Raw genomic sequence first — 22,734 nt, 5'->3', positions numbered from 1 at the left:
TTTTAGGATTTTATTTATTTATCTGACAGAGTGAGCGAGCACAAGCAGAAGAAGCAGCAGGCAGAGGGAGATGGAGACGCAAGCAGGCTACCCACTGAGCAGGAAGCCTAATGCGGGGCTTGAACTCAGGACCCTAGGATCATGACCTCAGCTGAAGGCAGATGCTTAACTGACAGAGCCACCAGGTGCCCAGAAATTGGGAATTTATAGCCAAGGAGCAGAGTAGCATTGGATAGAAAATTACTAACTGGAAATATCAGCGTTGAGGGGCGGTGTGGCTAAACAGATTCTCGCTGAATAAAGGCCAGGGTGATTAGAAATCATCTGGTGGATGGTAAAGAATAAGGAACCTGATCACATGCCCAGAGGGATCAGAAATGAGGGATGGGGGGAGTTCTTCCTAAAACCCAATTTTTTTTTAAGATTTTATTTATTTATTCATGAGAGACACAGAAAGAGAGAGGCAGAGACACAGGCAGAGGGAGAAGCAGGCTCCATGCAGGGAGCCCGACATGGGACCCGATCACGGGATCCCAGGATCATCCCCTGGGCCAAAGGCAGCGATAAACCATTGAGCCACCCGGGCTGCCCCTAAAACGCAATTTTACAGGGAAGTGGACTGATGTATCTAGAAGGTTCAACAGCCTGGCTAAAGTTTGGCAAGCAAAGAATGTTTGTCAGTTTCCCCTCTTGTTCAAGAAAAGAGCCATCCTTCTTTCATCCAAACAATATAAATCCATTTTTCTGTCTGGATGTCTTTTGTTCTTTTCAGTACCAGCTGAATCATCTATTAGAATTCGGTACTAAAGAACATTTGCTGGATGCTGCTAGCATTAAGGCATTTAATGAGGACAGTTACAATGAAAATAAAAGAAAAACCTCTATAAAGAACTTATTAAACTCAACAGCAAAGAAACAATCCAGTCATGAAATGGGCAAAAGACATGAACAGAAATTTCACCAAAGAAGACATACACATGGCCAACAAACACATGAGAAAATGCTCCCCATCACTTGCCATCAGGGAAATACAAATCAAAACCACAATGACATACCACCAAATTCTAGTGAGGATGGTGAAAATTAACAAGACAGGAAACAACAAATGTTGGAGAGGATGTGGAGAAAGAGGAACCCTCTTGCACTATTGGTGGGAATGTGAACAGGTACAGCCACTCTGGAAAACTCTGTGGAAGCCCCTCAAAGAGTTAAAAATAGAGCTACCCCATGACCCAGCAATTGCACTACTGGGGATTTACCCCAAAGATACAGATGCAGTGAAAGATCGAGACACCTGCACCCCAATGTTTATAGCAGCAATGTCCACAATAGCCAAATTGTGGAAGGAGCCTCGGTGTCCATCGAAAGATGAATGGATAAAGATGTGGTATTTATATGATGGAATATTACTCAGCCATTAGAAACAACAAATACCCACCATTTGCTTCAACATGGATGGAACTGGAGGGTATTATGCTGAGTGAAATAAGTCAATCTGAGAAGGACAAACATTATATAGTCCTATTCATTTGGGGAATATAAAAAATAGTGAAAGGGAATAAAGGGGAAAGGAGAGAAAATGATTGGGAAATATCAGTGAGGGTGATAGCACATGAGAGACACCTAACTCTGGGAAACGAACAAGGGGTAGTGGAAAGGGAAGTGGGCGGGGGGTTGGGGTGATTGGGTAATGGGCACTGAGGGGGGCACTTGACAGGATGAGCACTGAGTGTTATGCTATATGTTGGCAAATTGAACTCCAATAAAAAAAAAAAAAATTAAAAAAGAAAATAAGGACAGCCCCGGTGGCTCAGTGGTTTAGTGCCGCCTTCAGCCCAGGGCCTGATCCTGGAGACCCGGATCGAGTCCCACGTCGGGCTCCTGGTGCCTGAAGCCTGTTTCTCCCTCTGCCTGTGTCTCTGCCTCTCTCTGTGTGTGTGTCTCTCATGTCTCATGAATAAATAAATAAATAAATAAATAAATAAATAAATAAATAATCTTTAAAAATAAAAATAAATAAATAAAATAAAAGAAGAACCAAGTTTCTGAATCCAGTGGGAAGCAGCCAAAGCTTTTAGATTTGGAGTTCTTGAAGCATGGTAAAGGATGGCATTAGCCATCTGACAAATCTTCTTGGTTGACAGTTTGAATGTCTCTGGTGATGGCATCAGGTGTTCTGGTGAACTTTCTGAATGGTCCATACAGCAGAAGGCAGGAAGGCTGCCCACATATGATCTGTTGTGATCAAATTTTTTTTTTTTTTTTGGAGTTTATATCAATTTGTCCAGCTTCAGCTTGCAGATCTTCAGGAAAAGGGTGGTCTTGATTCTCAATGATTCCAAGTCAGAAGGGAAAAAAACTGAAAATGTTAATTTGGAGAGCTGAAGCCAGCTATTGGAGGAAACTAGATTTTAGGATTTGGAAAAAAACTGGCAAAATGGGGGACCGCTGGGAGGCTCAGTTGGCTGAGCATCTGACTCTTGATTTCAGCTCAGGTCCTGATCTCAGGGTCATGAGATCAAGCCTCATGTCCGGCTCCATGCTCAGCACAGATTCTGCTTGCTATTCACTCTCTCCCTCTGCCTCTCCACTTGCTCACATGCACTCATTGTATCTCTATCTAAAATAAATAAATAAATCTTGGGGGGAAAACATAAAAATAAAAAACACCGGCAAAATGTGCAAGACAAGCCAGCAAAGGTACACTACAGTTTTCTACTGCAACAACAACAACAAAAAACTTCTACAGTTACCCTTATTTCTGTCAAAGATAATTCAAAGACTAATCTGCTTGCAAAGTAAGTCTAGTTTCATTACATCTGGTCTGATTATTTACATAAGTGCAGTAAAAATAGTGATTGACTGCATAGGCCCTTGTTTGAGTTTGATTTGCTGGAACATTTCATAAGGAATCTCAGATTGGACTTTTAAAAGCCTCTCAAGGCTGGGAAGCCGCATCAAGATCTCGCCACCAGATTTTGCCTGCATTCCCTATAGATATGGGAGAATTCTTCTCTTCTCAAGGTTCTCAAAATACCCTGAGGTTCCTGGACCTGCCAGAAATGAGCTTCCTTACTCATCTTTAAGACAAAAAGACATGTAGGCCAGATATAGGCTGATTTTGCCAAGGGGTGTGGTTTATGAACTTTGGCTCCTTATAGTCAACCTTAGTTCCTCAAAGCTGTCTGGACATATCTGATCTGATATCTATCATTCTCAAATATGACATTCCAGATAAAAACCTTGGTATGTAACTAAGGTTTCCAATGGCACCCGTTACAAGGAGAACAGATTCTCAAGGAACTTATGTAAATAACTATGCTGCCATGAAAATAAAAATATTCTCTAAGAGCTTTCAATCTCTGGAGGGCTCAGGTCAGAAGGAAAGACAGTGCTTCAGTTCTGTTTACCAAGGTATAAGTTACAAATTGCTGTTAAGTTGCACATAGCTTAAGAAAAGAGAAAGTTTTCCTTAAATTTAGAAAAAAAAGAAAGCATTAAAGAACCAGCAATGTTTCAAACAAAATGTTATAAAAAATTATAATCATCCTCATCTGTTCATTCAGGCTCATGTCATTGAGACTTGTTCTACTTAATCCTGGGTTAGCAGTCTTTAAGAATCCAACTATTTCCTCATTAGTTCTGGAAATTCTTACACAATCCAATGGCAGGTCTCAAAGTTTTCAAGTCATGCCATCAAGGACCATTCTAAGCGGTAGCTGGTTATAAGCACTTCCAGAGAAGAATCACAGTAAAATTATAACTGTCTCTGAACGACAAAACACTTAAAAATAATTGTGGTTAGGGGCGCCTGGGTGATTCAGGTTAAGCATCTGCCTTCAGCTCAAGTCATGATCCCAGAGTCCAGGGATCAGGCCCCAGGTTGGGCTCCCTGCTCAGTGGGGAGTCTGCTTCTCCCTCTACCCCTCCCTATGCTCTGGTGTATGTGTGTGTGTGTGTGTGTGTGTGTGTGTGTGTGTGTGTGTGTGTCTCAAATAAACAAATAAAATCTTTAAAAAGAATTATTAAAAAAAAAAAAAAGAATTATTGTGGTTAAAGATCTGATAGAGTTCATCATAATGCTATTGACAAGGACATTTTATTATTTCTGTGACATCAACTTAAAATAATAACAAAGTTATTGACAAATTTCTATGAATATCTTACAATTTCTATGAACAAATACAATATATACCTGTTACGTGTATATCCATACACATGTAACCTAAAAAAGTTTATCATCACCTATTTGACAAAGCTTCCCATTTAATTCAACATATCAAATAAACCTAAGTAGTAAAACATGTCTCTTTTTATTAGGAGAGAGACAAAACCTATGAGATTTTCCAAGGGTCATCTAGAAAAAAAGTTAATTTGAGGTCAAAAAGACTCCTCTCAGAGCTGACATGGAGTGGAAAAGTTGTCACAAAGGTTAGAAGATTTGATCATCTGTCTAAACAGGATCACAGGTTACTGGGAAACAATCCTTAGTTATCCATATTACCAGATACAATTAAAAGATTTCAAAGACAAATACAGGAAGTTACCTAGTTGTAAAAATTCTTACCCTCTTACTATTGAGAAGACCTGATTTTCATTAATCAAATGATCAAATCAATATGAAGCACAGGAAATTATTTTAAACACAAAATCTTGTTTTCCCAGGCATACTACTTAAAAGGTAAAGAAAAACAATCTTTCTTATAATTTTTTATTAAGACCAAACAAATAACCTAAGGAAAAGTTGGTTTTAACACAGAAAAAAAATAAATAATGGTTTGATATCTATGTGCTATTGATACCAAGGCAAATTTAAAATAAATAAATAAATAAAAGCCATCTACGAAAAGCCCAGGGCAAATATCATTCTCAATGGCGAAACACTGGGAGCCTTTCCCCTAAGATCAGGAACAAGACAGGGATGTCCACTCTCACCACTGTTATTCAACATAGTATTGGAAGTCCTAGCCTCAGCAATCAGGCAACAAAAAGACATTAAAGGCATTCAAATTGGCAAAAAAGAAGTCAGACTCTCCCTCTTCACAGATCACATGATACTGTACGTAGAAAACCCAAAAGAAAAAAAAAAAAAAAAGAAAACCCAAAAGACTCCACCCCAAGACTGCTAGAACTCATACAGCAATTTGGCAGTGTGGCAGGATACAAAATCAATGTCCAGAAATCAGTGGCATTTCTATACACTAACAATGAGACTGAAGAAAGAGAAATTAAGGAGTCAATCCCATTTACAATTGCACCCAAAAGCATAAGATACCTAGGAATAAACCTAACCAAAGAGGTAAAGGATCTATACCCTAAAAACTATAGAACACTTCTGAAAGACATTGAGGAAGACACAAACAGATGGAAAAATATCCCATGCTCATGGATTGGAAGAATTAATATTGTGAAAATGTCAATGCTACCTAGGGCAATTTACACATTTAATGCAATCCCTATCAAAATACCACAGACTTTCTTCAGAGGGTTAGAACAAATTATCTTAAGATTTGTGTGGAATCCGAAAAGACCCCGAATAGCCAGGGGAATTTTAAAAAAGAAAACCATAGCTGGGGGCATCACAATGCCAGATTTCAGGTTGTACTACAAAGCTGTGGTCATCAAGACAGTGTGGTACTGGCACAAAAACAGACACATAGATCAATGGAACAGATTAGAGAATCCAGAAGTGGACCCTCAACTTTATGGTCAACTAATATTCGACAAAGGAGGAAAGACTATCCACTGGAAAAAAGACAGTCTCTTCAATAAATGGTGCTGGGAAAATTGGACATCCACATGCATAAGAATGAAACTGGACCATTCTCTTACACCATACACAAAGATAAACTCAAAATGGATGAAAGATCTAAATGTGAGACAGGTTCCATCAAAATCCTAGAGGAGAACACAGGCAACACCCTTTATGAACTTGGCCACAGCAACTTCTTGCAAGATACATCCATGAAGGCAAAAGAAACAAAAGCAAAAATGAATTATTGAGACTTCATCAAGGTAAAAAGCTTTTGCACAACAAAAGAAACAGTCAACAAAATAAAAGACAACCTACAGAATGGGAGAAGATATTTGCAAATGACGTATCAGATAAAGGACTATAGTATCCAAGATCTATAAGCAACTTATTAAACTCAACAGCAAAGAAACAAACAATCCAATCATGAAATGGGCAAAAGACATGAAGAGAAATCTCACAGAGGAAGACATAGACATGGCCAAGAAGCACATGAGAAAATGCTCCACATCACTTGCCATCAGGGAAATACACAAATCAACCACAATGAGATACCACCTCACACCAGTGAGAATGGGGAAAATTAACAAGGCAAGAAACAACAAATGTTGGAGAGGATGTGGAAAAAGGGAAACCCTCTTGCATTGTTGGTGGGAATATGAACTGGTGCAGCCACTCTGGAAAACTGTGTGGAGGTTCCTCAAAAAGTTAAAAATAGATCTGCCCTATGACCCAGCAATTGCACTGCTGGGGATTTATCCCAAAGATGCAGATGCAATGAAACGCCAGGACACCTGCACCCCGATGTTTATAGCAGCAATGTCCACAATAGCCAAACTGTGGAAGGAGCCTCGGTGTCCATCGAAAGATGAATGGATAAAGAAGATGTGGTTTATGTATACAATGGAATATTACTCAGCCATTAGAAATGACAAATACCCACCATTTGCTTCAACGTGGATGGAACTGGAGGGTATTATGCTGAGTGAAATAAGTCAATCGGAGAAGGACAAACATTATATGGTCTCATTCATTTGGGGAATATAAATAATAGTGAAAGGGAACAGAAGGGAAGGGAGAAGAAATGTGTGGGAAATATCAGAAAGGGAGACAGAACATAAAGACTCCTAACTCTGGGAGGCGAACTAGGGGTGGTGGAAGGGGAGGAGGGCAGGGGGTGGGGGTGAATTGGTGACGGGCACTGAGGGGGGCACTTGACGGGATGAGCACTGGGTGTTATTCTGTATGTTGGCAAATTGAACACCAATAAAAAATAAATTTATTATTTAAAAAAAAAAAAGGAAATATCAGAAAGGGAGACAGAACATGAGAAACTCCTAACTCTGGGAAACAAACAAGGGTAGTGGAAAGGGAGGTGGGCAGGGGGTGGGAGTGACTGGGTGACGGGCACTGGGGGGCACTTGAAGGGATGAGCACTCAGTGTTACACTATATGTTGGCAAATTGAACTCCAAAAAGAAATTAATTAATTAATTAATAATAAATAAATTAAATTAAAATTAAAACCTTACAAATAAATCCATCCAGTCTTGGCCAGCTTTGACCAGGAAAGAAAAGATTCCTTTTCCACAAAGCTTGTAAAAAATGTTTCTTATATCCGTTCAGTTTTTGTCCTACTCTTTTCTCATTCTGGAACATCAGTCCTTTCGCTTTACTACAAAATTACTCTTTTTTCCCTTAACAAAAACACATCCTTCATGCCTTATCTTACCAAAAATACATCTTACTTTCCTTGCATAGTTCTCTTTTTCCTTACCCTTATTATTCCTAGTGGTTTCATTTACATAATATTGACCATATTTTTAACCATCAGAAACCCAACTTTTCACTGAAAAGTAGGAAGCAGGCAATTGTAAACTCACATAGTACCACATAATCACATACTATCATACTATAACCAGTTTAAGAATATTATCATTTCATAATTCCTAGAGACATGTGTCTTTTTCATAGTATAATTTTATGTTTATTTACAGACTCAAATATTTTTAGCTTTTCTATATCATATTAAAAATGAGATGCTAAAGGTAAATAAAATTAATGTTCAGCAATTAATGCTTCAATATTTTCTCTAATTTGGAAATGAGATCTAAGTCAATACATATCCCTCATTAACTTAGTATACATTGAACATTTAAAGTTATGAAAAGGGATCCCTGGGTGGCGCAGTGGTTTGGTGCCTGCCTTTGGCCCAGGGCGTGATCCTGGAGACCCGGGATCGAATCCCACGTCGGGCTCCCGGTGCATGCAGCCTGCTTCTCCCTCTGCCTATGTCTCTGCCTCTCTCTCTCTGTGACTATCATAAATAAATAAATAAATAAATAAATAAATAAATAAATAAATAAATAATTTTTTAAAAAAAATTAAAAAAAATAATAAAGTTATGAAAAAGGTTTTTGAAACTATTTTTAAGGAGACCTATTATAAAACAGGATGATCACTGAGTTCATTTATACCGTTTTATCCCATTTATATCTATTTAATTTACTTGATCTTAATAATTCTGCTTGAATTACATGAAAACTTCATAAGACATTAACTAAACAAAGCTAACCATGCACATCTTAACTAATTTTTCCTATTAACAAGTCAAGGAAGTACAAAAAAAAAAAAATTCACAGAAGCAAACAACCTAAAGAACCTACAAAGTTATACATACAATTTTTCCTTTTTAACTGCTGTGCTTGACATGCACTAAGCAATTCCTTTTATTAATACATTTTTTAGGTTAGATTTACAGTTTATAATCTTAAACATCCAGCAGAGATAATATAAATTTGTTTGATTAGTAAATGTAGGTAGAAAAAAAACTTTGTATCTAAATTACATATTTAATGCTGATAACTCTGAAATTGTCAGTTTACCAATAACTTTATCAGTAATTTTAAAGCTAACTTTATTTACCAAAGATTATCCCAAATCATGTGAACTTAAAAAAACAAAGATTAGGGTTAGCTTCTATATTTCTGAGTTTTAATTAAATTTATATTAAGTGTCACCACCCATAAGATCATGATCTGAGTCAAAATCATGAGCCAGACACCTAACTGACTGAGCCTCCCAGGCACCCCTCCTTTAAGGGATTTCTTAAATTAATTTCGTAATACCATCCAGAGGCGGGAAACTACCACACATCCATAACATACATATGTATAAACACATATAATACAGATACATACAAATAGAATCTTATAGCTTCCATTCCAAAATATTAGCCATAAGCCAGTAAAACAGTAATATGATCTCACTGGTTTATCTCCACCTTGCATTTTCATCCGAATTATGTTTGTGGCAAATGGACCAAGTTGAGGTGACCCGCCTACCAGTAACTGTGGAGACTTTAATTTTTTTTTTTTCTGTGCTATGACTCTTATGAAGGAAATCGATTACATTTTAGGGGAGTGACTGAGAAGACGTCTAAGCACTGTTTGGACATTTCCAAAGTCCATGAGTAGACAAACTGTCCAACTCTATTCCAAATAGCTTTTTTTTCCTCTTCTGAGCCTCAGAGAGCTGCTTTCAGGGGTGCCTGGCTCCCTTGAGAGGCCCCAGTGGAGGCCAAGGTGCCTACAATTCCAGGGGCTATAGAAAGCAGAGGGGCTGAAATGGGAAAGGAAAGGTCAACAGGGTGGACAGAGGGTTGGAGGTAGCAGGGGCTGGAAGAGGTACATCTCAAAGAATTCAAAGAAACTAGAGGAAAGACTGAAGGTGATAAGAGGAGGAAGAAAGAGCAGAAGCAGAGGTATCGGGAGTCAAGATGGGAAGATCTCAAGTTTCCCAAAGAGGACAACGAAGTTCCAAATTACCCTTGGCAAAATTATGCCAATAAGGGAAAGGAAACGGGCCCGGCAGAAAGTCAGCAGGAATTGGAGAAAAAACCCAGATAGAATTTTTGATTCCCCAAAAACTTAACTACTAACAGCCCACTGTTGACCAGAAGCCTTACATAGTGGCCAATTAACACACATTTTACACATTGTATGTATCATATGCTATATCCTTACAATAAAGTAAGCCAAAGAAAATGTCACCAAGAAAATCATAAGGTGGTACCTGGGTGGTTCAGTCAGTTAAGTGTCCGACTTTGGATTTCAGCTCAGGTCATGATCTCAGGGTTGTAAGATTTGAGGCCCATGGTGAGCTCCACACTGGGCAGAGAATTTGCCTAAGAGAACCTGCCTTTGCTCTCTCCCTCTCCCTCTACCACTCTCCCCACCCTCCCCATCCTGTGCTAGCACTTTGTCTCAAAAAAAAAAAAAAAAAAAAAAGGAAATCATAAGGAAATGAAAATACATCTACAGTATTGTACATATATTTACTGAAAAGAATCCACCTATAAGTTGACTCATTGGTTCAAATTCATATTGTTCAAGGATCAACTGTATTATTTTATTGACATAATTTTAATTAATTTACATCTCCTACAGAAAGAAAGAGAAGAAAATATTTAGACCTATTAGATATTTTTTTAAAGATTTTGTTTATTTATTTATTCATGAAAGACAGAGAAAGAGAGGCAGAGACACAGGCAGAGGGAGAAACAAGCTCCATGCAGGGAGCCCGATGTGGGACTCGATCCTGGGACTCCAGGATCACGCCCTGGGCCAAAGGCAGGCGCTAAACCACTGAGCCACCCAGGGATCCCCTATTAGATATTTTTTACATATTGACATTATTACATTATAGTGAAGCAAGATCCTTCAGGAATTTTGTGAGAATTAAATAAATAATATACCTAAAAGTACCTAATACAGTGCCTGGAATATAGAAAATGTTCAATAAATGCTAATGTCCATCAAATACAGTAGAAGGCTTCAGAAAGTCTGTCTGACAATATCTGCTGCACTGCCTGAAATTCTGCCAGAGCAATTCAAATCCTTTGGGTTAACATCCTCTTCTAGATAAAGTTTTCCTCAAACTTGAGGATGAACAAAACTCATCTGGAAAGCTTGTTAAAACACAGGTTGCTATGACACCTTCCAAAATTCTGGTTCATTCTAGGGTTAGTCCGGTGAATTTGCATGTCTGACAAAAACTCTCAGAGGCTGCTGAGAGGTTCCAGGCCGATGCTTCCTTAGAAACACTTTACATCCCCTCATTCACACCTCATTGTAAATGGGCTTATTAGGTGGCTCTTTCCCTAGGATCTTTCGCTAAAGATATTGGAAGTTTTGCTGTATAAAGGGAAAGGGGGAAAGCCTGGGTAGCTCAGTCAGTTAAGTGTGTGACTCTTGGTTTTGACTTAGGTTATGATCTCAGAGTCATGAGATCGAGCCCCACATCAGGCTCGGCACACAGCATGGAGTCCGCTAGAGACTCTCTCCTTTTCCCTCCACCCCTCAAGCTTAGGCATGCTCTCTCTCTCTCTCCCTCTCTAAAAGAAATAAATAAATCTAAGAAGAAAGAAGAAAGAAAGAAGAAAGAAAGAAAAGAAAGAAAGAAAGAAAAGAAAGAGAAAGAAAGAAAGAAAGAAAGAAAGAAAGAAAGAAAGAAAGAAAGAAAGAAGAAAAGAAAGAAAAAGAAAGAAAGAAAGAAGAAAAGAAAGAAGAAAAGGAAAGGGGAGAGACAGGCCACAGGAAAGTAGATGACGGTGACTCACCATGGTTACAAACTTGGCATTTCAAAAAGGCAGCCAAAGAATACAGATTACCAAAGTGGGATCAGGTGAAAATATATCAAAATGTGGAGAAAGGATTAAAAGGGAGAGGTAAGAGACTACTCTTGTGTCCCCTCTCCCTACTCTCAACCTTTGCAGAAAAACCTCATATGTTGAAGCCCTCATAGCCAATGTGGCTATATTTGGAAATGGAGCTAATAAGGAAGTGATTATGGTTGAAAAATGTCATAAGGGTGAGGTCCTCAGCTGACAAGATTGGTGTCCCTATGAGAAGACATATCAGAGAGCTTGCTCCTTCCACAGCCCCCACCCCCACCCATACCAAGAAAGCCATGTGAGCACAGCATGAGAAGATGGCCATCTGCAACTCAAGGGGAGAGACCCTCCAGACACCAGCCCAGCTGGCCCCTTGATCTTGGACTTCTGGTCTCCAGAACTGTGAGAAAATAAACTTCCTTTTTTTTAAGTCTGTGGTATTTTGATACGGCAGTAGTAGCAGATTGGCATAACTATTAAAGATTTCTTTGTCCCTGTTCAGTTGTTCCTTGGGCTGATCACAGTTAAAAAGTTTTCTTCTGAAATACAACTTTCTTTGACTTTAATATATTTTTCCTTGTTCTAATATTAATTGAAACCCAAAATAGTATGGCTTTTCCATACTACTACTCTTGTTTTTCTCATCTTTTTATTAATCTACTGAATAATATCTAGCTAAGTAGACTATTTAAATAAACAACTTAAAGCTTACTATCTTTAAAAACATACTATTTTTTAAACAAACTACCAAAAAGCCAAAGAAAATTAAATTTCTTACTTGTTCCTTTCCAAGTGAATAATATGCTCTTTTCCTTCAGCTTGAATGATATAAGACACCTAAATGCAGAGAAGGAAAAAAAAAAACCACAATAAAATACCATCTTATAAATTACTTTTCACAACTGGTATTTTATAAGACACTGGAAATTCCATCCTAAATAAAATCATTTAGCTCCAACTGAAATTGTTTTACAGAACCTTGTAACTACTTTTAAATAATAAAAAGATACTCTAGTCATCCCAACCTTCCTTTAAATAACCTATTGCAGAAATCATCTGATGTCCATCTAAACTCTCCTTAAATTCATTTATATTTCAGCTATAACTTCAGGAATTATTTCTGTGAAATCTGGCCATGTACTACCTACAGTGTAAAACCTTTTGTTTAAGTGAAGTGAATTTCTTAGTTTCAAGAGACTGTCTCTAGTTCATTACCCAAAAAGTTGAAATTCATGCACTCATGATTTCATATCTTCACACAGCTTACCACATTTCATCACTTCTGATTAAATTTATCCCCTTCAAATGAACATCTCTGAAATCAGGATGCATCATACAGAGGCCCAGCAGTCGAACAGGACTCTGTTTCTTTCCTTGTTAGTGGTGTATTATACGATGGTGTGCCTTACAACTGACAGTATTTGAGTCAATGAATTGAGGTAAAATAACCTGCACTTACTCTCAAGTTCATGGGTCCCTCTTCTCTACCCCAAACAACATCCCCAGCAACTCACCACTTCATTAGTCAGAAGCACTTAATGTGATCACTAGAACTATGAGATTCCACTCTGCCTTAACTCTAATAAAAGAAAAAGTCATAGAGGAACTAAATAAATAATATCAGAAGTGTCCTCTGATTTTCCTTACTGTTTCTGGACTCTAGGGTAACATTTTGCCAAGGAATAGTATGATTCCCTTCTTCTAGGGCTCACTAAAAGCCCACTTCTAACACCTCCACAAAGTGACAAATCCTGGTGCTCTATTTTCACAACCTGAGTGTGAGCTGTGATCTACCTTGATCTCAACGTAGGCATCAAAAATACCAAGCTCCTAGGTACAACCTTCCAGTGACAAAATAAGTAAGACAACGGAGATGAGAAGTACAGCATAGGGAATAGAGTCAATAAGGTGGTAATAATATTGTTTGGTGATTTCACTCATCATGGTGAGTATATGCAGAGAACTACTGACTCATTATACTGTACATCTGAAACTAATATAACATTGTATGTTAATTGTACTTCAATAAGAAAATAATCAAAATTAAAAATAAAACAAAAGAAAGGAAAGAAAACCACCACCACCAAGCCCCTTCCATTGTCAGTTTTGGCATGTGCTGTTCTATCCTTTTTGACCGTGGCCAATCATAGGATATAAAAGCACCTCTGTCATATGATCTGAGAAGAATTCTGAAGAGTCTGAGAATTATTTTGTGATACTATATTCCTTCCCCAAATATCTGCCTGGATTGCTCATTCCCCTGCTTCTGGTCTTTACAGAAGGGTCAGCTTCTCAATAAGGCTTTCCCAGTCTGCCTTATTAAAACCACAAACCCTCTAACCCCATCCCTACCCTCACTTCCAGCACTTACTATCCACCTTCCTGGTATAATTTTCTCAAGAACTGTAAGTAAACCATATTATTAATCTATAATATTTGTCTATTGTCTCCTCCCCCCATCGCCATCCCACTAGTATGGAAAACTCCCTAAGAACATGAATTTTATGTTTTGTTCACTGCCATGTCTCCAGTGCCCAAACTGCTTCAACTTCTCCAAATATTTATCAGGGCACATGAATAACATTTATTATGATCACATACATTTATGATACAACACTGATGCAGATAAAGTCACAGACACAATAAAGTAGAAAGCATAGTCCCTGTGCTAAAAAGTGAAGAAAAGGAGGAAAATAATGAAGCAAGTACACATTCATTCTATTCTAAGGCAAAACATAATCAAATGGTAGAATGTCCAGTTCAAAACAAAACCAAGGAAGAATTATATATTGTAAGGCCATTTATTCCTTACTTATAGAGAAGAACTAGAGTTGAATGATCTACTCGACTAGTGGCAGTACTCAGAGGGAGGGCTAAATTAAAAGCTCCCAACTCTAAACTCCAGTGTTCTTTTTACAAGGCCCTCCCTACACAATGTACAAGCAGCCTTCTATTTATGGATATACCAGCAGTTCAACAATAATAAGCTAAATTCTATCCTTCATTACCTATTACTGTTAAATTATAATAAAGTTAAATTATACTTCCGTAAAGTTGAAGAGTTTGCAAAATCAATTGAATTCCAAATGTATTATTTCTGAACTTTACAGTAGGAAAAAATAGTATAAAAAATAATTTTTGTGCATTGGTTACCCCATTAACAGCACAATAATGTTTCTTCTGATATGGAGATAGAACTCACTTTTGAATAAACATTCCCATATGTGAAATATATACATATAACACACTATTATTTTCCAGAGTCTGTAAAGATATAGTGTGATGTATTCTACCTATCATAAACTAAGAGAGATTAATTTTTATTGTTATGAAAAGACCACTGTAACCTTCACCAGTGAGAAAAAGGTTAGAAATCTATATAATCAGCATCCTATCCTGGCCATAGAATTTAATTTAACTATCTCATTCTGTTATGTTTCAAGGTAACTATTCGTCTTTTTTAAAAGCTAATGATCGGGATCCCTGGGTGGTGCAGCGGTTTGGTGCCTGCCTTTGGTCCAGGGCGCGATCCTGGAGACCCGGGATCGAGTCCCACGTCGGGCTCCCGGTGCATGGAGCCTGCTTCTCCCTCTGCCTGTGTCTCTGCCTCTCTCTCTCTCTGTGTGTGTGACTATCATAAATAAATAAATAAATAAATAAATAAATAAATAAATAAATAAATAAAGCTAATGATCAATATATCACTTACTAGAATAATGCACCATATATATGGTGGTGTGCTCTTCACTGGCCAACACAATCCCTGCTGAAAATGACAGTCATCTTTTAAAGAAAAGTAAAATTTAAATACATACATTCTTTTCAAAAGATAACTTGCCTGTTCTGAATAGGGCCTAGGGGCTTCTCTTCGTTCTCTAGTTAATCTCCAAGGAGTTATAATTTCATAAGAAGAGAGATGTGAGGTCTGTTGAAAGCCTACAGAAAAGGGAATAAACATTATATAACAAGTGAATGTGAAAAACCAAATGGTACCAAAATGTAATGGAAATCAAAAGCTGAGTGCCCAAATCACAGAAAAATCATGTGACATTCATATACATGTATGTATGTATATATATTTTTTACACAAAAAGAAGCAATATACCCGATAAGTATGAAGGGGAAAATATACTGCCTTAGAAAGGATGTAAATCTTCACAGTATAAACACAGCAATCATTTTCAAACAATTTTTTGCCATAAACTTCATTAACCCTTTTTCTTAAATCTTAAGGTATATACAGAAGAAAGAAAAAAAAAGACATGCTTTGGTGGGGAAATGGGAAGAAGGCATGTGGAGCCTAGCACTGTGCACTCATCTCCCATTTTCCATCCTCACCCATGACTGACACTCCTTGTGATGGTATTGGAACACTTATGAAACAAAGACAATCAGAGGGATATGTTGCTTTCAATGCCTGATAGATTAACTCTAATAAATATACATGTACCAATGTAGCAATTAAAATATATTCCTGCCACTAATGTGTCCTATAAACAAAAACTTCCGATAAAATTTATTAACAGTGAAGAACTCAAACAATCATGCAGAAATACTCCCAATCCAATCCTGTTCAGTGGAATCATATCTAAGTGGAGCTTGGGTTCCAAAGTCCTCATGTGAGCAAAAATGGAGTATAATCAAAATTGCCCCAGTAAATCCCTTAGGAAAACATTAGAGACTTTTACACAAAGTCTCTCAATAAAAATTTTTTTTTTAATTTTTAAAAAAAGTCTCTCAATATACCCAACACAGTATCTCTTCCAGCATCATTGCTGACGGCATGCCAATTTTGGCAGTGAACTTGATGAAGTAGGTGGTCAGTAACCACCTAAGGACCATGGATGAAAATTCCATATCTCTATATGTCTGTATATATCTAAACAGTATTCAGTATGAGGAGGCTTAAGACTAGCACACACAAACAGGAAGATTGAGGGAAGAAAAGACATTTTCACTCAGTGGATCTATTCCATTGTGATAATCCTTCAAACAAGTTTGGTACACTTACTCATGATATTTATGTTTACTTCTAACATTTTATAGTCTTACATATATGCAATACAATATATTTCATAAATGCTATACTGCAGAGTTGATTAAAGTGAAAAGTAAAAGTCTCTCCTTCATCCCACTCCCTACAGGTAACTACTTTAAAACATTTGTATTATAGAAAATTTTAAACATACACAACAGCAGAGAGAAGACTAATGAACTCATGTGTACCCATTACCCAACTTCAACGTAATTTCATACGTATCTCCTCCCTCAAACACACACTGGATTATTTTGATGCAAATCCTAGGCATCATATAATTTTGTCCATGAATATTCTGAATCAATGTCTAAGACACAAGGACTTTAAAAAGAAACCTTATCCACGGTATGGTTATTACACATAAAAAATACTAACAATAATTTCTTGGGATCATCAAAATTCCCTGATTATTTCAGAATTTGTTTTTTTCTCCATTGATTTGTTGAATTAGGATCCCAACAGGTCCATGCATTTTATAAGTCTTTAACTTATGGAAGTCCCTCTTCCCTTCCTACCCCCTTTTGGGTATTTATTTGTGGAAGAAATTCCACTTGATGAAATTATCTCATACACTGATCCACTGAGTGAAGAACGTGTCTGTTCTTCCCTCAGTCTTTCTGTTTGTGTATGCTAGTGTTAAGCCTCCAGAATGTGGTTTAGATATAAACAGACAGAGAAAGATATGGAGCACTGAGATAAGGACTTGGGACTTATTTCCTGTACCCCCTACTATGTCTGTATTGTTCAAATGTTTTTACAATGAATAATTCATAATCTTACTTCTGAAATTATAAGGAGGAAAAAAATAGTAGTCCTTCAATACAAAAGCATAACCATTTAAAGTACTGATTATCTAGCATCTCCCAAAGCTCCTTCCTTTTCATTAGCCTTACTAACCTCACACCTAGAAGACTACCATTCCTTCTTGCTCTGTCTCCCAACTCCCACTCTCCTCCTTTGGCGCCAACCTGTGTGCTCATTCACTCATTCATTGTTTATGTCCCTCAGATTTCTCAAATACAGATTAAAATGAAGCATTTACAGCTAACTTTCTCCAAGATATCATTGTAGATAAAAAAAATGTCTATAATCTCATCTAGTTTGGGATTTTAAAAGATATATTAGGAAAACATATTGTATCCTATCCAATACAATATATATCATACTACAATTTTCAAATTCATTACTCAGTTTTAAACCCATTATGTCTTTATAATATGGCATATTATACTACCTAAGTGTGGCTTTCAGTCACTAAATAAAAACCTCAGAAAGGACTCCATTACTCACAAAAGTGACCATGGTCTAATCCAAGGCATCTTTACAACATATTATGATAAAATATCATTCAGATATTTGGAGTTGTTCATTGGGAACCGTGTCAAAAGAAATCCACGGCCTTAATAGATACAGGCTTTAAATCACTAAATAGAGTATCCTTAATCCCATTTTAACTGGAAACAGGACTACTCTTTCAACCAGAATAAACCTCCAATGATCTTTGTTGTTTTCAAATTCTTAAAAATACAAGTTTCAATATTACCTTAATTTTACTCTGGATCATAATAATCTGTTCAACTACTAGGACAGGCACTGTGATGTTACAGAACCGGACTCTTGGGCTCTCTGGGCAACAGAAACTGACAAGAAGCCAAACAGGAATTTTCATGCAAGGCTTTTATCAGGGGCTTCTGCTGGAGCAAAAGGCAGATAGCATAAAGCAAAGTGTCCTTGGCCTGGCTCCCTGAACAATGGCCAGGGAAAGTTTTAAAAGTGGCTGAGGCAGGAAAGGAGTGACATCCAGGCATGTAGGGTCAGGGAAACACAGGAAGTTGGGCCCACAGGCACACCTGACAAACCATGCTTCAAACGAGGTAGGTTTTATTTGCATGTTAGTTTCCACCTCTGGGCATAATTTTTAGCATTACATTGAGGAGAAAAGTCAGCAATAGATCAGAGCTGGGATCTATTTGGCTCTGACTGGTCTGCTCTGGTTTTTGTAGGAGCACACCTGCTATAAATTGGGTCCTGGAGCTTGTTTCTAGCTTGCGGCTTCTGGCTTCCTGATCACGTGCAGTCACCTGCAAGCTGGACTAGAGAAATGCCTTATTGCCTTTGGTGTTCCAGGCGGTCTGAGTTTTTTGCAAGTTCCTGTTCTGTCCCAAGTGGTGCAAACAGTTGACAGGAATAAAATTATTTTAGTGGGTAAGAGATTAGACGCTTTGTGTGACAAAAAGTAAATCATTGTCTACATTGATTTGCAACTTCCTGTGACTCTAGAATTATTTCAAGCTAAAAAGCTTTTTAAATAAATCATTATAGTCAAGGATATATACACGAACAGGTTCAGGCAACGATTAACACTAGAAGCTAAACAACTCAAGTTTTTTTAATCACAACTCAGAAGAAACATCATTGAGAAAAAGACATGTCTCAGAAAAGAGAACTACAACTGGGCAGACAGATATTTGAAGAGTTTTCTTTTTTTTTTTTTTTTAATTTTTATTTATTTATGATAGTCACACACAGAGAGAGAGAGGCAGAGACACAGACAGAGGGAGAAGCAGGCTCCATGCACCGGGAGCCTGACGTGGGATTCGATCCCGGATCTCCAGGATCGCGCCCTGGGCCAAAGGCAGGCGCCAAACCGCTGCGCCACCCAGGGATCCCCTGAAGAGTTTTCAAATTGAAACATTAAATGACTTTATAGTGTTATACAGCTAGTTTCAGGCAGGGTCTGAAACCATGGATCTTTTCTGTGAGACTGTTAGTAAAGAATAACAATTCAATATAGGAAAATAGGAATAACAATCCAATATAGGAAAATAAAATAAGATATAGGAAAGTAAGGTACAACAATATTCTGTTTTTCTCATTTTAAAAGAGAAAAACAACACAATTAATCATTTATTTTTAATAAGATCTTCAAAATTATAGTACCCAAAAATAACCTCTGTATGTCGAGCCGTTATTCCAATCTTGACTTCTTGGTTTTAAAATCCAAGGATCTGGGCAGCCCCGGTGGCTCAGTGGTTTAGAGCAGCATTCAGCCCAGGGTGTGGTCCTGGAGAACCAGGATAGAGTCCGGTGTCGGGCTCCCTGCATGGAGCCTGCTTCTCCCTCTGCCTGTGTCTCTGCCTCTCTCTCTCATGAATAAATAAATAAAAGCTTTTTAAAAAATAAAATAAAATCCAAGGATATTTCTGAATGCCAAAGGGAGTTCTTGAACATCATAAGAAATATACATATTTTCTCCCAAATTCCCTTTTTTTTTTAAATTCCAAATAATAGCAACCTTCTCATGGGAACTAAATAACATGTTTCCCATGTTACTAGAAAGGAAGTACATTACATGCACATTATTTGTATAAGGCTTCAGCCTCAGCACTGCTGACATTTGGGGCCAGAAAATTCTTTGCTGTGGGGGGCTGCCTTCTGCAATGCAAGGTAGCTTTCATGGCTTCTACCCACTAGATGCCACAAGAATCATCAGTGTGACAACTAAAAATATCCCCCAGATATCTTCTGGGGGCAACACTGCCCCCAGTTGAAAACCACTACAGATATGGTTCACAATGAAAATTAAAATCTTAGTACAGTCAACTAGACAGAGAATACAAATTTGTGATTTTAGATTTGACAAAATAAGCACACCATCAAAAATCACATTATTAGGAAGCATGGGCTGGAGATAAAAATAAGAGCTGAAACATGAAACTTAAAAGAGTCTTCAACTTCACGAAAGAAAGGAAAGGGTGTTAGCTGCACTTCTTTCTTCCTCTAACTCCTTAGATCTTTTCATAAACTGTGTTTGGAGAAAGTTTAAGTATATGTTTCATAATAGTAACTAGAGTAGAAGGAAACAAGTTAAAAGAACTCTACTTAATTGCAAAGCAAACAAATGTGAACTCTCAGCCATGGGCTTTTCTCCTTTCCTTCCTGCCTATTATGTAAACAATTAGCCACCTTTAAATACTTTCACTATAGAAGATAAACTTGAATTCCACATACAGCATGAATAAAATAATTTTGTTGCCCGAATTATTTTAAAAGAGAAATTACTGCAATTAGACCCATAAAACCCTGTTACTTTGAACCACAGAGTTCCATTGCATTCACAAGATCAATCCCAAATAAATACATATCATTTATTAATAAGTATATTCAAAAATAATTATAATTTCCACTGCTATGTCCTACCTTCTTACATTTTTTGAGTGTTATAATTTTTTTACATTTACCTCTATTCATATTTAAAAAGAAATAGAGCTTTTGCTGTTGTTCATTTTTTTAAGCGCCCCTTTGGGAAAACCACCAACCACTTACAAGATTTAATTCCCTTGAGAACTTAAGTTCTTCTAGCAAGGAATTTCAGTTTCTTGAGACAAAGGACGATACCTTATAAGTGTGTGTGTATATATATATATATATATATATATATATATATATATATATATATCTTATGGATCATGTGTTTCCTGCCCTGGTACAGTTAAGTTTCAATGACTACATGTTGAATAAATGACTTATCTTTACAGGCATACATAACAGATCTCCTAATTGTTATTTATCATGTACAATCTGAATTAAGCTTTATTTTTATGATTAATATCTTTTATATCAATTCTCCAGAAATCCACATGGTTCACGCATTTGTCATTTTAATGGCAATGCTCTATTTCATTGTATGGCTCTGCCATAGACTGCTTAGCCACCCCTCTCAGGTAGGTGGGATCACAGCTTCTATTAACAACAGGATTCTAATGTATCAGTGAAGCCAATGGAGCAGGTTCTCCAGGGGTGTACTTGCATGAGGGTTCTAAGGAGCTCCTTTAAAGGGAAGGGGGGACCTCCTAAAATGAGTTAAACCATGAAAAATCTCATTAAAAGAAAAATGTGCCAAAGGAAAAAAAGGCATTTCCCATACACTATCCTACAGTATGACAAATATCTGGCAGTGGCATCATGTCTACTTATTATAAACTAAAATACTCTAATTCTTATATTAAGATAAACATAAACAAATACAAAACAATTGTATATTTAACAACTGACCAAATTAAATGAACTTTTCAGATTTCCTAGCTCATTCTTAACAGTTCTGATTCAAGCAGTACCCCACATGTGATCACTTCAGAAAAATGGCTTGACAAAAATAACAATGTCACAAAAAAAATAAAATAAAATAACAATGTCACAAAATGAGAAATAAACTAGAATAATTTCAACATACAAAAAAGACTGTACAATTCAAAGTGATACTAAGAGGACCAGACTTATTTTTGAGGCAGTCCTATTACACTGAGTCAAAGGATGGCATAACTCCAAGAATCTGAGATATACTACATATCAAAAGGAAAAAAATATCATGAGGCTATCCATGTCATATATTTGAGGTTGTGCATATTCCAAGAAAAAGCTTTCAGTTACTTAGAGCTTCCATCTTCAGGGAAATTCTATAATAAACCAGGATTTTTAACAAAAAAAACAAATATAAAGTCAACTTTAGTGAAATAAAATTTAAAATTCTTTTTGAAAACTGTCTTGAATTCAGTGACTTGTTTTGTATATATTTTAATTATGTTTTATTTTTCACTTAGAAGTTGAAAGCCAAACTACCTTAAAACTTAGAAGACTACATTGTACTATACAGCAAAACACAAAGATATCAAATTCAAATAATTTGCTGGCACCCAAGAATTAGTATGGACTTAAGCTCTTACTACGTATTTGTTTTATAGTGATTCACCATGAGTAAGCTTTAAAACTCAATGTCTTTAGAAGACTAGTCTTAAAAAAAAAGAAGAAAGAAAGAAAGAAAGAAAGAAAGAAAGAAAGAAAGAAAGAAAGAAAGAAAGAAAGAAAGAAAACCTAGGTCTGCACCATAATTCACTACCTTAAAAGAGAAAATCTGAAAAGGTTTCATGCCCAATTCCCTTTGTTATTTTTTCCACAATGATATAAAGTTACCTTTGTCAGTCTCAGTTTGCTGGGGTTTTTTTAAGTTTACTGTAAGTGTCAGCCCTTTGGAATTTATACTGCATTTCCTCTTTGAGACAGTGTTATAAGTGGTAGTAAAGAGCCTACCAAAACCTATTCAACTTCTAGTGTAACTAATGTGTGGATAGTACTTATTGAGTCCTCAAATTCCTGCTCATTAGCAGAAAATGTTTCAGTGCATGTTTTAAACATCCTGTATTGCAAAAATTTAGTCAGCTGATTTTGGAGGAACATTCCCCTAGAGAAACATGAGTTGACTCACTGCTCACTA

The 22,734-nt window shown here is 36.9% G+C and overlaps 1 protein-coding gene across 1 annotated transcript in view; it reads right to left on the bottom strand.

The window, feature by feature from the left end:
• The window catches only part of ADAM9 (ADAM metallopeptidase domain 9), a 137,989-nt gene that overhangs the window by 112,568 nt on the left and 2,687 nt on the right, over positions 1-22,734 (bottom strand). Inside the window, exons 2-3 of the mRNA XM_072776525.1 lie at positions 15,264-15,361; positions 12,204-12,262 (exon numbers count right to left, since the gene is read on the bottom strand). Coding sequence (XP_072632626.1) covers positions 12,204-12,262; positions 15,264-15,361 — 157 coding nt within the window. The remainder of the gene's footprint in view (positions 1-12,203; positions 12,263-15,263; positions 15,362-22,734) is intronic.

This window comes from Canis lupus, chromosome 15, assembly GCF_048164855.1.
Source record: "Canis lupus baileyi chromosome 15, mCanLup2.hap1, whole genome shotgun sequence".
Lineage (NCBI taxonomy): Eukaryota > Metazoa > Chordata > Mammalia > Carnivora > Canidae > Canis > Canis lupus.
Note: the sequence above shows the minus strand (reverse complement) of the source record. Positions and strands in the feature narration are given on the sequence as shown.